This window comes from Acomys minous (assembly GCF_964271855.1).
Source record: "Acomys minous genome assembly, chromosome: 16".
NCBI classification, from domain to species: domain Eukaryota; kingdom Metazoa; phylum Chordata; class Mammalia; order Rodentia; family Muridae; genus Acomys; species Acomys minous.
Window position 1 is genome coordinate 93,496,444 of NC_140498.1, and position 14,442 is coordinate 93,510,885.

A 14,442-nucleotide genomic window follows, 5' to 3' on the forward strand; every position below is an offset into this window, starting at 1 on the left:
TGTGTTTAGGGGATGGGTTCGCGGACCGAGGGTTTTAAATCAAGGGTTGATTGCTTTTTTATTTTTATTTTTTTAATGCCTCTGTGTCGCCAGCGGCCTTACTAAAGACGAGGACAGGAAAGGGAGCTGACAGACTTTGTACTTTCTGGATTAACTTCCCAAACTCTGCGCCGGCCCCGCCCCTGCAGCGCGGTGGGCGTGTCCGTGACTGCGCCGGCCCCGCCCCTGCAGCCAGATGGGCGTGGCCCAAGGCTGCCCCAGCCCGCCGGAACTCCAGAGCTGCCAGCAGAGGCCCCGGAGGTTCATGTCCATGGCCGCAACGCTGCTCGCCCGGGCCCGTGGCCCACTCCGTAGAGGTGAGTGCGCCCGCGGCGCCCCCGGGGCCGGTCACACGGTGGGGATCCTGGCGGCCCGTCCTGCTGTGGCCGCGGATGGACGAGCGGGCAGCACCCGCATCCCCGCGGCCTTTGCCCTAGTTCGGTAGCCTCTGGCCCGTGCGGGGCGCACGCAGCTCGACCTGTGACCTTGGTCGTGAAGCTCAGCCTCAAGGGGTCCAAGTGTGAACTGTTTATATCCTCAGAGTCGTATTAAATCATAGGATGCATATAAAATCATAGGGGCTGGCACCTAGTAATGGGTGTTTCCATAACGTTAGCAGATAGTTACTTTACCTGCTGTTTTGTTTTCTGTAGCAGCCCTGAGGTGCTAAATTAGCCATTAGTACTTCTTTAATCCTCCTGCCCCAGGGAGCTGAGTGCTGCTGTTGTCCACATTTTATAGAAATCCAGGCCCAGTGAAAGTTAAAACCCTTTCCTGAGGTGTTGAGATTGGGATTATACTGAGGATTGGAGTGTTTAGCAAGCGTCCAGTTAACCTGGGCTTTTCAGTAACAGCCCTATTGGTATTGTATCAGTAAAAAGTTTTTTTGAGTTTTTTTACCCTCCCCCCTTTGAGATGTGGTTGTGGGTGGGGAGTGGTGCTTCATTTTTTTCTTAAAAGTTTATGTATATGAGTTTTTGGGTTTGTTTTGCTTTTTGAGACAGGGTTTCTCTGTGTATCCTTGACTGTCCTGGACTTACTTTGTAGACCAGGCTGGCCTCGAACTCACAGCAATCCGCCTGCCTCTGCCTCCCGAGTGCTGGGATAAAAGGCGTGCACCGTCACCACCGCCCGGCTATGTGTATGAGTTTTTGCATGTAGTAAGTGCACCATGTCCACATAGTCACAGAGGCTAGAACGGTGAGCTGGATCCTTGGAACTTTAGTTTCAGACAGTTGTAAGCCACCCCGTGGGTGGAGGGAACTACACTCAGTTCCTCGGACAGAGCAGCAAGTGCTCTTGACTGTTGAGCCCTCACTCCAGACCCTGAGGTGGAGTCTTGACCTACGGCACAGGCTAGCCGGAACTCCAGGCGGTTCTTGCAGAGACCTGAGTTCAGATCCCCTCAGAACCACCTGTAACTCCAGGTCCAGGGGATCTGACGCCCTCTTCTGGCCTCCGTGGGCACATACATGCATGAGCACATACATAAACACAGATACACGGACACATAAAAGGAAAGTCTTAAGATCCCTTCCTGAGGGCTGGAGAGATGGCTCAGAGGTTAAGAGCACTGACTGCTCTTCCAGAGGTCCTGAGTTCAATTCCCAGCAACCACATGGTGGCTCACAACCATCTGTAATGTGATCTGATGCCTTCGTTTGGCCTGCAGGTGTATATTGCAGGCAGAGCAGTGTATACATAATAATAAATAAATAATTCCTTTAAAAAAAAAAAAGATCTCTTCCTTACTCGGCCCTTCTCTGACAGCTCTCCGTGCTCGTGACTGGCGAAGGGTACATACCGTTTACCAGTCTGCGGAACTGCCCGAGACACACCAGATGCTGCGTCAGACATGCCGTGACTTTGCTGAGAAGGAGCTGGTCCCCATTGCAGCCCAGCTGGACAAGGAACACCGCTTCCCTACAGCTCAGGTGAGAGCAGCAGCAGAGGCCGCAGTGGCCAGAGGCACCGAGACCTCGGGTGGGAGGCGCAGAACATGCTCAGGTTTGCTTGGTTCAACATCGACCTCTAGCCAAGATCTGTAAAATTATTACAAAGATTTATTAATTTAGTGCATATGGCCAGGCGGTGCTCTTTTTTTTTTTTTTTCCTTTGAGACAGGGTTTCTCTGTGTAGCCTTGGCTGTCCTCTTCGAAACAGCACAGCCCGTTTCTTCATTAGGTCAAGTTAATGTTGAGGAACCCAAGGCCAGATGTGACATTCTTTGCCCAACAGCTACTGGGTCATGGTTGAGGAGTCAGAGACAGACTTCTGAGCCACCTCTGCAGGTCCCAAAGCGTAGACATTTCCTGAGCTTTTGCTGAGGCATGGTTTTATGTAGTAATATATAGCATTATATGTAATATATTATACACAATATACACATATATATATAACAGCAAGATTACAGAAGGGCCAAGGAGCAGCCGCCCTGAGGAAGGTGAGCCAGTTTCGGAGAAGGCTGGCTCCAGTCTGTGCCTTTTGGCTGTTTCACAACCAGATTGGACTTCAGTCTTTTTATGCCTAAACTAACAAGAGGAGAGAAGTGAATATGAGTTTATGATGCCAGTGTTTCCAGCAAGCTTAAGAGTTCTTAGCCCGGGGGTTGGAGAGCTGGCTCAGAGGCTAAGAGCACTGACTGCTCTTCCAAAGGCCTTGAATCCAGTCCCCAGCAACCACATGGTGGCTCACGACCATCTGTAATGAGATCTGATGCCTTCTTGTGGCAGGCAGATGCACATGCGGGCAGAATACTGTATAAATAATACAATAAATTAAAAAAAAAAAGTTCTTAGCCTTGAGATGGTTATTTTGTTTGGGGTAGTGGTTTAGAGTCCCGGGTCTTGCAGGTGCCTGGCACGCTCAGCCCTTTCTTAAGGGTCTGGGCCGTTGGGGAGATTAGGCTCGCTGCCCCTGACGTGATGACGTCATCATCCCCCAACCCCCACAGGTGAAGAAGATGGGGGAGCTGGGGCTGCTGGCCATGGATGTGCCTGAGGAGTTCGGGGGTGCGAGCCTGGATTACTTGGCCTACTCCATTGCTCTGGAGGAGATCAGCCGTGGCTGTGCCTCCACTGGCGTCATCATGAGCGTCAACAACGTGAGTTTCTCTGGGTCCTGGGACGCAGTTGGGGTAGGTATGGACCCTCGCCATGGGTCTCTGTGGCCAAGCACTGCCAGCCTGGGCTCCTGGCCTCATCCCCTGGGAGAGCCTCTGGAGAGAGGAAGCTTTGGGGTGGCCTCCAGCTGCTCTCCACTGTCCCCGCCAGTCTCTCTACTTGGGGCCCATCCTGAAGTTTGGATCCCCTGAGCAGAAACAGCAGTGGATCTCCCCTTTCACCAACGGTGACAAAATCGGCTGTTTTGCCCTCAGTGAACCAGGTACCTGCACCTGCCCTGTCTCCTTTGCTCAGAATCAGGGTGACAGGCAGAAGCCAGGGGCCCCCAGAGGGAGAGGCAGGCCTGGGACCTGCTGTTCTGCGAGTCCTGGACCACGGGACACACCAAGAGACCCGCTGCCCACTTGGGGTGAGGGAAGGTTTGGCTTGAAGATGTCTCCTGCCTGTTCGGATCCCTGTGTCCTTTAAAGGTTTGGGAACAAGGCCCCAGCTTTAGAGCTTGGTCACAGGGTCTGTGGGCCTGGAAGCCAGGGCTCCAAGCTAGCCGCCCTGCGCCTTGAGGGGTGCATGCCCTGGGTCCTGAGGCTGTGTCCCTGGCAGGGAACGGCAGCGATGCAGGAGCCGCCTCCACCACAGCCCGGGAAGAGGGTGACTCATGGGTCCTCAACGGCACCAAGGCCTGGATCACCAACTCCTGGGAGGCTTCGGCCACCGTGGTGTTTGCCAGCACAGACAAGTCCCGGCAGAACAAGGTGGGCCCTGCGATTTCTAGGTTGGAACTCTGGGATCTGCTGGAGCTACTTCTGTTGGGGCTGATGGGGGTGGGGCGGTGGGGGGAGGTGGGGGGTTGGGAGGATGGGCTGGGGGGTGGGCGGGGAGGGCTGTCTCTCTTTCCCCACTGGAGTTGGCACCTCTCCAAAGCCAGCAGAGGGCTCAGGTGACTGGGGAGTCATTCTAACTTTGGGGCGGGGGCCTTCCAGGGCATCAGTGCCTTCCTGGTTCCCATGCCAACTCCTGGGCTCACGCTGGGCAAGAAGGAAGACAAGCTGGGCATCCGGGCCTCGTCCACAGCCAACCTCATCTTTGAGGACTGTCGCATCCCCAAGGAGAACCTGCTGGGGGAGCCGGGGATGGGCTTCAAAATAGCCATGCAAACCCTGGACATGGGCCGCATTGGCATCGCCTCCCAGGCCCTGGGCATCGCCCAGGCCTCGCTGGATTGTGCTGTGAAATATGCCGAGAGCCGCAATGCCTTTGGGGCGCCTCTCACCAAGCTCCAGAACATCCAGGTAGGGCGTTGGAGGATGGGGCCCCCGGGGCTGAGGGAACAAGCCTTGCCTTTTCACGCCATCACCTCACCCCTGCCACACCCACCCCGACCTCTCCCACCCCTTCCCTGACCACTGGGAGAGGGAGTTCCAGGTGATGGGTGGGGCCGGATCGTTGCAGTTCAAGCTGGCGGACATGGCCCTGGCCCTGGAGAGTGCCCGCCTGCTGACCTGGCGCGCTGCCATGTTGAAGGACAATAAGAAGCCTTTCACCAAGGTGCCTGTGGGAAGGGAGGGGGGTCCCCAGGCACGCCCTGAGGCGGGAAGGGGCACCACAGGACTGTGCTGTACTGTGGGGAAAGCCACGCCTACTGCTCACAGAGGGTGTTGAGCTGGCTGGGGTCCCTCTGAAAGGGAAGATGCTGACGGCCATTCCTGGTGGGTAGGAATCAGCTATGGCCAAGCTGGCTGCCTCAGAAGCTGCAACCGCCATTAGCCACCAGGTGAGCCCCGAACCTGCGGCCTGCCCTCTCCACCCCGTGCAGACTTCTCCCTGCCACTGCCTGTTTCCCCTCTTAGGCCATCCAGATCCTGGGTGGCATGGGGTACGTGACCGAGATGCCAGCCGAGCGCTACTACCGAGACGCCCGCATCACCGAGATCTACGAAGGCACCAGCGAAATCCAGAGACTGGTGATTGCCGGGCATCTGCTGCGGAGCTACCAGGGCTGAGCCCGCCCTCCCTTCCGGCATGGCCTGATCAGCCCCTACAGGGACCTGCCTCGTTCTGCCCGCTAGGCTCTTCACTGTGTCCTCCCAGTCAGACTGGGGGAAATCTGTCTCAGGGACAGGGAAGGTCAGCTACTGTGACCTGCGACCTCGAAGAAATTAGTTGTCCACTCAGAGCCGAGCAAGGCTACCTCTTCACAAGCCACAACGGTGCCCTCTCTGGTCATTTGAGCTGCCTGCTGGGGGCCTGAGTGACCCTGCAGCCCCCATTTCCCATGAGCCCTGCTGTTCAGTGGCAGGAACAGAAGGGACAGGGCAGGGGTCAGGAGAGGGTGGCCCAAAAGGCCTCAGCGGCAGGCGTTTCAGTGTTTGAGTCCCCGGGGTTGTCTTGGGAGGGCTGGGGGCTGGGCCATGGGCCCTGGCTAGAGGTCAGCTGAGTGCAGGTGTGTGTTCTGCTGCCTGTGGCCAATAAAGCACACCTGTGCCCCTGTGTCTGTCTTCACTATGTCTTTAGACCAGAGCTTGGGTGGGTGGGTGAGCAGGCAGCAGGGAGGCCGGGGTCCTGGGACTGCAGCTCTGGAGGGCTTGTCCCAGGCTCCAGTTGAGCAAGTGGGCAGGGTAGGGGCGACAGGAGCTGTTGGGTGCGACTGCTGTGCCCTTAAGGGACAGGGGCAGTGTGAGCTTCACCGTGGGAGTTAAGGCTGTGATTGTGCCATTCCCTGCTCAGGTGGGCTCCCTGCGTGGGGGCGGGGCAGGCACGAGCTGGCTTCCTGGGCAAGGAGGCACACCTGTGTGTGAAGAGCATGTAACCTTGCCTTAGTCTGGGCCCAAGGTGGAAACAGTCTTGGGATGCTACCCCACTGAGACTTTGTCTCTACAAACTGGTAAACATCAGAGGAAGAAGTGTCAGCCCAAGACAGAAGATAGGCAGGCGACTCCCACGGGCTGTTGTATTGTCTAGGGACCATCGATGGGAGGAGGGGACCAGAGGGAGAGAGTCTGCCGGGGGCGGTGCCCAGTGCCAGGAAGACCTCCAAGTTTGGTCCACGGATGGTGTGGCTTTTTTTAAAAAAAGATTAAAAAAAAAATTATTTATTATTCTGTCTGCATGCCAGAAGAGGGCACCAGATCTCACTAAAGATGGTTGTGAGCCACCGTGTGGTTACTGGGAATTGAACTCAGGACCTTTGGCAGAGCAGCCTGTGCTCTTAACCTCTGAGCCGTCTCTCCAGCCCATGGTGTGGATCTGCTAGACTCCTGAGAATTATGCCAGGAGGATTTGCCCCATGGAACTAACCCCCAGAAGGTTCCATCCTTGTTTTCCCTAATCTCCTTCCCCTCCTATTTAGGGTAGTCAGGTTGTAGGGAGGTACAGGCCTTTAGTGAGTCCCTCGTAAAGGCCTAGTAAAGGAGACTCGTTAGGGAGTCAGAGCCTCCACCTGGGGCCGGGAGTCTCCCTTCCAGTGCGCTTGAGGACGGAGGAGGCCTCCACAGCCTGCAGACGCTGGTCTTCCTGGTCCAGGTGAGCGCCCCACTGTCTCTAGGTCCCCCGACTCTGCCTCTTCTGTGCAAGCCGTGCAGAGGGCAATGGGTCCACGCTAGCTCATCCTACCTTGGAGGCAGGTGGCTGCCACTCTGAGTCACACCCTCAAGTGGGGACCCTGTGAGCCAGGAACAGTTCAGAATGTTCCATGGCCTCCTAGCTTCCTAGCCCTGACTGGCTTCCGTCGGGAAGGGAAACGGGTCGGCTGTGGCCATGCCCCACATGGGTTCTGCATCTGAGGGCCGAGTGCCCAACCTCAGGTGCAGGGCAGCCTAGGAGGCTACTGCGGGTCACTTCCCATGGGCGTTAAGCCAAGCTCTGGTCCGCACACTGGGGTGTGCCAAGGGGCCATGAGGTCAGAGACTGCCACCCTTCTAGGTGGTGGCTTTGGCATTCCAACTCTACCCTTGGGTGCGTTTGAACCTGAGTTCAGTTGCAGACACCTGGATCGCCACGTGTGCGTTCTCCAGCAGGTGTGTGTCCTAAGGATAGTTGCAAGTTGTAAAACTTAACCTCCAGGAGCCTGGAATGCCACTCAAGTTGGCCAGTTGTCTCAGTGTCACATGGTGCTACTGGCCTGGCACAGGGCATTGGGTTTGGCTTCACAGTCAAAGGGACATCAGCTGCAGTTTGGCTTTTGTCACATTGGTGGGTTTTGTTTTGCCTTTGCCTTTTTTTTGTTATTTGTTTGGGTTTTTGGTGGTTGTTTTTCGAGACATGGTTTCTCTGTGTAGCCCTGGCTGTCCTGGACTCACTCTGTAGACCAGGCTGGCCTCGAACTCATAGAGATCCGCCTGCCTCTGCCCCCTAAGAGCTGGCATGAAAGGTGATTATTCAGAGGGAGGAAGCTCACGTGCACGCTGCTCTTCAGAAGAGCTGAGTTTGGGTCCTGGAACCCCACCACCTGAGACTTCAGGATCTGATGGCTCTGGCCAACCCTCAGGTCACGGTCCCTCCCTCCTTCCCTCCCTCCAGGTTTATACTTATTTGGAGACAAGGTCGAGCTCTCACGCAGGCTGATTTTGAACTCAGGGTTAGTCTCCTGGTTCAGTTTTCCAAGGGCAGGAACCACAGGTCTGAACCACCACTCTGGCTCAGTTCTGTTTCTCTTTTTCTCTGGTTATGAGGGAATATGTTTAACTCCAAAGTTGTTTTTTTATCATCTTTTTTTTTTGGAGACAGGGTTTCATGTATCCCAGGTCGGCCTTGTAGTCACTGTATAGCTAATGATGGCCTTGAACTTGTGATGTGACAACTCCCAGACATGAAATCGGGCTTGGTCACAGCACTGAGTCGCTGAAGAGGTTTTTGTTTTAATGTATTTATTCATTTGTGTATGAATGCCCTGTCTGCAGGCATGCTTCAGTTCCAGCACTTGGGAGGCAGAGGCAGGGGGATCTCTGTGAGTTCAAGGCCAGCCTGGTCTATAGAGTCAGTTCCAGGACAGCCAAGGCTACACAGAGAAACTTTGTCTTGATAAGTAAATAAATAAATAAATAAAAAAGCTCTGCCTTTCACATCCTGCTTATTTCAAGCTTTTCATGCACATGGCACATGGCGTTTGTCACATCCTCGGGTCACTAGGCAAACTCGGCTGTGACTAATTTTTTTGCTTTAGTCTGGGGGTGGCGCTAGCCAGGGGCCTAGTGCATCCTCTGCAACTGTGGCTGGACTGCAGCTGACTCAGGCATGTTTGAAACGGATTGTTTTTTTTTTTTTAAAGATTTATTTATTCTTTATACAGTGTGCATCAGATCACATTATAGATGGTTGTGAGCCACCATGTGGTTGCTGGGAATTGAACTCAGGACCTCTGGAAGAACAATCCGTGCTCTTTACCACTGAGCCATCTCTCCAGCCCCAGACTGTTATTTTTTTATGGTTTTTTTTTGTTGTTTGTTTGTTTTTGTTTTTCGAGACAGGGTTTCTCTGTGTAGCCTTGGCTGTCCTAGACTCGCTTTTGTAGACCAGGCTGGCCTCGAACTCACAGCGATCCTAAGTGCTGGGATGAAAGGCGTGTGCCACCTCGCCTGGCTCATTTTTTTTTAATGTTTTACATGGGGCTGTAGGAAGCTCTGGGGCACTTTGTCTGCTGGTGTGAATCCTCATGGTATGGGTGACCCACAGAATTCTTGAGGCATTCACACCAGCAGAACTACCGCCATGTGCTGAGCACAACAGAGCGCTGAATAGAACACAAGCTCTCGGACACTTGTCTACAATCCCTCGGCCAGCAAAGGCTGACGGAATCCCTCAGCTGCAGACATGAATGTTCAGGAAAACGGATGATGCAGGGGTGTGGCCGTAGGGGTCACAGGTCGGAGGATTGACCTAGGACCCTGACCTGGGCACCAGGTTCTTCCAGCTGAATTCCAGAGTCGCTTTCTCCACCTTCTCCTCCCTCAGCGTCTCAGGCCTGATCTGTGCCGCATTTGGGGACAGTTAACTTGTCTTTTCAGTTCACAGTCCCCAAGATGGGGAGACATCAGGCCCTTGGCTGGAGTGTAGCTGCAGCTGAGACCTTTGACCAGCTGTTCTTGAGAGTTCTCTCTCTTTCTCTCTCTCTCTCTCTCTCTCTCTCTCTCTCTCTCTGTGTGTGTGTGTGTGTGTGTGTGTGTGTATGATCCACCTACCTCTGCCTCCCAAAGTGCTGGGATTACAGGCATGTACCACCGCGCCTGGCTCAGCCATCATATTTTAATAATTAAAACAATTTTTTTTGCTGGGTGGTGGTGCACACCTTTAATCCCAGCACTTGGGAGGCAGAGGCAGGCGGATCGCTGTGAGTTTGAGGCCAGCCTGGTCTACAAAGCGAGTCCAGGACAGTCAGAGCTACACAGAGAAACCCTGTGTTGAAAAAAAAAATTAAGTGTGTGTGGCGAGGGGAAAGGGGAGGGAGAGAGGGTGGGCATGTGTGTGGCACAGCATGGAGATCAGAGGAGAACTTGAGTTATTCAGTTTTTCACTTTTGAAATCAGGCCAGACAGCAAGCACCTTTACCCACCAAAGCACTTGCTGGCTCCTCCGTGTGTTTGAGGTACAGGGGACCGAATCCACAGCTCAGCCCACACCAGGCAGGAACTTTACCACTGAGCTATCAACCCAACCTGGCATGTGACTCTCTCAGTGTCCGGTTACAGTGACAGGACAATCTTCACTTCTAGCCACTTCCCTGCAGACGGTGCTGTTTCATTCCTTTTTTTTGGGGGGGGGGGCGGGGGGTGTCTCACTGTGTAGCCCTGGCTGTCCTGGAACTCACTCTGTAGAGCAGGCTGGACTTCAACTCAGAGATCTTCCTGCCTGCCTCTGCCCCTGAGTGCGCCACCACTGTCTTGCTGTGATTTCATTCTTTTATGCCTGTGCAAAATGCCCTGCGTAGGAACACCAGGCTTTCGTGTCCCCTTTGCCGATGGGTATCTAGCCTGAATTCACACCTTTCTGTCCTGAGCAGTGCTGCCACAAACATGGCTAAGGCTAAGCAGGCACGCTGGTGTCAGCTGCTTCTCAGTCCTTCCGTGTCATGCCAAGGAGTGGAGTGGGCACACCAGCATTTTGGTTTTGTTTTTTTGTTTGGTTTGGTTTGGTTTTTTGAGACAGGGTTTCTCTGTGTAATCCTGGCTGTCCTCGACTACCTTTGTAGACCAGGCTGGCCTCAAACTCACAGCGATCTGCCTGCCTCTGCCTCCCGAGTGCTGGGGTTAAAGGCGTGCGCCACCAAGCCAGATGCTATTTTCTTTTTCTTCTTTCTTTCTTTTTCTTAATAATTTATTTAATTTTATTTTAGTGTGAGGGTGTTGCCATTGGAACTGGTATTACAGACAGTTGTGAGCTGCCATGTGGTGGCTGAGAATTGAACCCGGGTCCTTTGGAAGAGCAGACAGTGCTCTTAACCACTGAGCCATCTCTCCAGCCCCCAGATGCTGTTTTCTTGAGTCAGGTCTCTTACTGGGACCTGGGCTTGCTGCCGACCAGGGCTGGCCAGCCAGTGAGTGCTGGGCTCCGCCTTTCCCAGCCAGTCAGCCCTCCCCTCACAGACATGCGCCCTCCAGGCTTTAATGGGGCTGGGGATGAAACCCTGCATCTCATGCTTGTCCCGCAAGCACTCTGCTGGCTGAGCTGTCTCCCCAGCCTGGCCTTGAATTCCCTGTGTCACATGCCTTTAGTGTGCTCTCCTTCTGCCCAGCCTCCTGAGCAGCTGGGGTGACAGGCCATGTCCAGCAGTTGTAGATTTTCTTGGTTGACTTCTCTGACAGGGTGAGGTGAGACCTCTGCGGTTTGCATCTGCAGTTCCACAGTGCCTGAGGACATGTGTCTCTTCCTGTAATTATTGGTTTATTTGTACATCTGCTTTTATTTTTTATTTTATTTTATTTTAAAGATTTATTTATTATGTATACGGTGCTCATTAGGTCACATTATAGATGGTTGTGAGCCACCATGTGGTTGCTGGGGATTGAACTCAGGGCCTCTGGAAGAACAGACTGTGCTCTTATCTGCTGAGCCATCTCTCCAGCCCCCCCCCCCTTTTTGGGTTTTCGAGACAGGGTTTCAAGCGTGTGCCACCAGGCCCTGCTCTCCAGCCTCAGTATGACACTGAGATCTTTGATCATCAACCAGGATAGTAGTGCACGCCTGGGACCCCAGAGCTTGGGAGGTGGAGATGGGCAGGTGTTTGAAACCAGCCTAGACTGCACGGGCCAGCCAGGGCTACACAGAGAGACCTTGTCTCAAAAACAGAAAAAAAGAAGGAAAAAAAGAAAAGAAAAGGGCTGGGTGTGGTGGCGCACACCTTTAATCCCAACACTTGGGAGGCAGAGGCAGACAGATTGCTGTGAGTTTGAGGTCAGCCTGGTCTAGAAAGGGAGTCTAGGACAGCCAAGGCTACACAGAGAAACCTTGCCTTAAAAATCAAAAAACAAACAAACAAAACTGGCCGGGTGGTGGCAGCACAGGTCTTTAATCCCAGCACTTGGGAGGCAGAAGCAGGCAAATTGTTGTGAGTTCCAGGCTAGCCTGGTCTACAAAGCGAGTCCAGGACAGTCAAGGCTACACAGAGAAACCCTGTCTGGGGGGGGGCAGCCAGGAGGTCCTTTAATCCCAGCCCTGTGTGGGGGGGAGACAGAAGCAGGTGGATCTCTGTGAGTTTGCTGCCAGTCTGGTCTACAGAGCATGTTCCAGGACAGCCAGAGCCACATAGTAAGACTCTGTCTCAAAAAACAAGATGCATTTGGTCCAGCCTGAGTTGATTTAGAGAGAAACTGACTGATTGGTTGGTTGGTTGGTTTGCATGTGGAGAGCTAGTGTTCCCAGCATCACTTGCCAAAGAGGCCACCTTTTCTTCAATGTGCTTTTGTGTTCCTTTGTATAGAATCAGATCGCTGCTGCTGGCTCACTTGAGACAAGGTCTGTCAGTGGACCAGGAGCCAGGAAGCCGTGGTCCTCCTGTCTCTGTTGCTACCCTGTGCTGGGGGCCAGATGCATGCCACGCTTAGCTTTATACAGCAGCCTGGTTTCCAGCACCAGGCCTCATGCAACAGGTTCTGAGTGTCTGCTCAGCCCTCTGCTGCTCTCGAGGGTTTCTATTTTCAGTTTCCACGCTTCTGAAGTACTTAAGTGTGGTTTTTTTCTTTCCCCTTTATTATATGTATATATATGCACACAGGTTATATATAAAAGGAATGTATGTTGATATATAATTATCTCTATAATTTTTTAAAGATTTATTTATTTATCTATTATTTATACAGCATTCTGCCCCCATGTGTGCCTGCACGCCAAAATAGTGCACCAAATCTCATTACAGATGGTTGCGAGCCACCAGGTGGTTGCTGGGAATTGAACTCAGGACCTTCGGAAGAACAGACAGTGCTCTTAACCTCTGAGCCATCTCTCCAGCCCCAGTTATCTCTATAATTAGGGAAGGATTTCGAGACAGGGTTTCTGTGTGTAGCCCTGGCTATCATGGGGCTCGCTCCTTAGACCAGGCTGGCTTCGAATTCAGAGATCCGCCTGCCTCTGCCTCCCGAGTGCAGAGATTAAAGGTGTGCGCCGCCGCCACTTGCCTTGGTAATATATTCTATTTATATACTGGTGTGATGTGGAATTAATAATATTTAATATTGATTCATATAATTATTAAGGCTTATGTTAAATGAATTAATTATTCTAATTAATTAATTAATACTAATTAATGCTGGCTATTGATAGGGTGGCTGTTATGCCCATAAACACTTGCCCATGTTCCATTTGGGCAGCTTCTGCTCCGTCAGGCCAGTCCTCAGAGAAAGCTGCTCCTGTCTGTTTCCCAAGTATGAGGCGACTTTTTTTTCATCTGGGACTTGCTAGGCTTCTTGACTCTTTTCCTAAGGTCACTGCCATGGTGATGAAAATCAGCAAACCTGGCTAGAGAGTTTTTGAGTGAGGTCCCAGGGCTCCAGGGCTGAGGCACTCGGGAAGGTGCAGGATGGGTCCACATGAGGGACAGAGCTGGGCAGTTCAAGCCAGACACGTGCACAGTGGGACCGGAGCTGAGCTGCAGCCTCGGGGGCATTTGGGAGACCTCTGCCTGCTGCTCGGGGATACAGGAGGCAGGCAGTGGAGGCTGTGGCCACCTATTCATGGGGGTGTTAGGGAGGGTGCTGCACCCACCTACGCTCTGGCAGGCTTGGGACCTTCTAGGCTTTTGTTTGTTTGTTTATATATATGAAACTTTAAAAACAATTTCAGACAGGGCGTCACTGTGTAGTCATGGCTTGCCTAGAATCCACTGTCCAGACCAACCTGCCTCCTGGGTAAACACGAGGTAGAAACTGAGCCCTACTCTAGTGTGCAGGGCTTGGAAATTCAGTTTTGCTGGGCTCTGGGGATCACCCAGACACCAGGACTGCTCATTTGATTCTGTTGTTACTGTATTCATTTACTTAAAATTTTTATTTATTTATTTATTTTTATGTACACAGCACTCTGCCTTCATGTACACGTTTAGTCCAGAGAGGGCAGCAAATCCCCTGAACTAGAGTTAGAAATGTGTGGGGGCTGGGACTCAAGCCTGGGTCTTCTCTGTAAGAGCAGCCAGTGCGCCGGGCGTGGTGGCGCACGCCTTTAATCCCAGCACTCGGGAGGCAGAGGCAGGCGGATCGCTGTGAGTTCGAGGCCAGCCTGGTCTACAAAGTGAGTCCAGGACAGCCAAGGCTACACAGAGAGACTCTGTCTCGAAAAACCAAAAAAAAAAAAAAAAAAAAAAAAAAAAAGAGCAGCCAGTGCTCTCCACCGCTCAGCCACCTCTCCAGACTCGATTACTTTTTCACTGACAGTTTTTATTTGTTAACTTTTTTTTCGAGACAGGGTCTCTCTGTGTAGCCTTGGCTGTCCTGGACTCACTTTGTAGACCAGGCTGGCCTTGAACTCACAGCGATCCACCTGCCTCTGCCTCCCAAGTGCTGGGATTAAAGGTGTGCACCACCAGGCCTGGCTGGTATTTGTTCATTTGTTGTGTCTTTTCCTTTGAATCTTCCTTTTTTAAAGATTTATTTACTTGTTTATTTACTATGTATACAGTGTTCTGCCTCCATGCATTATCTGCCGGCCAGAAGAGGGCATTAGATTACATTATAGATGGTTGTGAGCCACCATGTGGTTTCTGGGAATTGAATTTAGGACCTCTGGGGGAGCAGTCAGTGCTCTTAACCTCTGAGCCATTTCTCCAGCCCTCCTTTGAATCTTTTAATGTAGTTATAATAGC

General features: G+C 52.6%; 1 protein-coding gene across 1 annotated transcript; it reads left to right on the forward strand.

Moving 5' to 3' along the window:
- Nucleotides 1-212: 212 nt before the first annotated feature.
- Nucleotides 213-5,648, forward strand: ACADS (acyl-CoA dehydrogenase short chain). Its single transcript, XM_084764832.1, has 9 exons — nt 213-356; nt 1,810-1,973; nt 2,993-3,142; nt 3,312-3,423; nt 3,762-3,913; nt 4,142-4,450; nt 4,611-4,706; nt 4,876-4,932; nt 5,009-5,648. Exons 1-9 carry the CDS (start codon nt 236-238, stop codon nt 5,159-5,161), a joined length of 1,314 nt encoding a protein of 437 aa, XP_084620958.1. The 5' UTR covers nt 213-235; the 3' UTR covers nt 5,162-5,648.
- Nucleotides 5,649-14,442: the final 8,794 nt, after the last annotated feature.

Excerpts from the sequence above, each read along its gene's own strand:
- ACADS (XM_084764832.1), top strand. The coding sequence starts at position 236 with ATGGGCGTGGCCCAAGGCTGCCCCAGCCCGCCGGAACTCCAGAGCTGC. Across the intron at positions 3,914-4,141 it reads ACAAGTCCCGGCAGAACAAG|GGCATCAGTGCCTTCCTGGT; the intron begins GTGGGCCCTGCG and ends GGGGCCTTCCAG. Across the intron at positions 4,707-4,875 it reads ATAAGAAGCCTTTCACCAAG|GAATCAGCTATGGCCAAGCT; the intron begins GTGCCTGTGGGA and ends CCTGGTGGGTAG.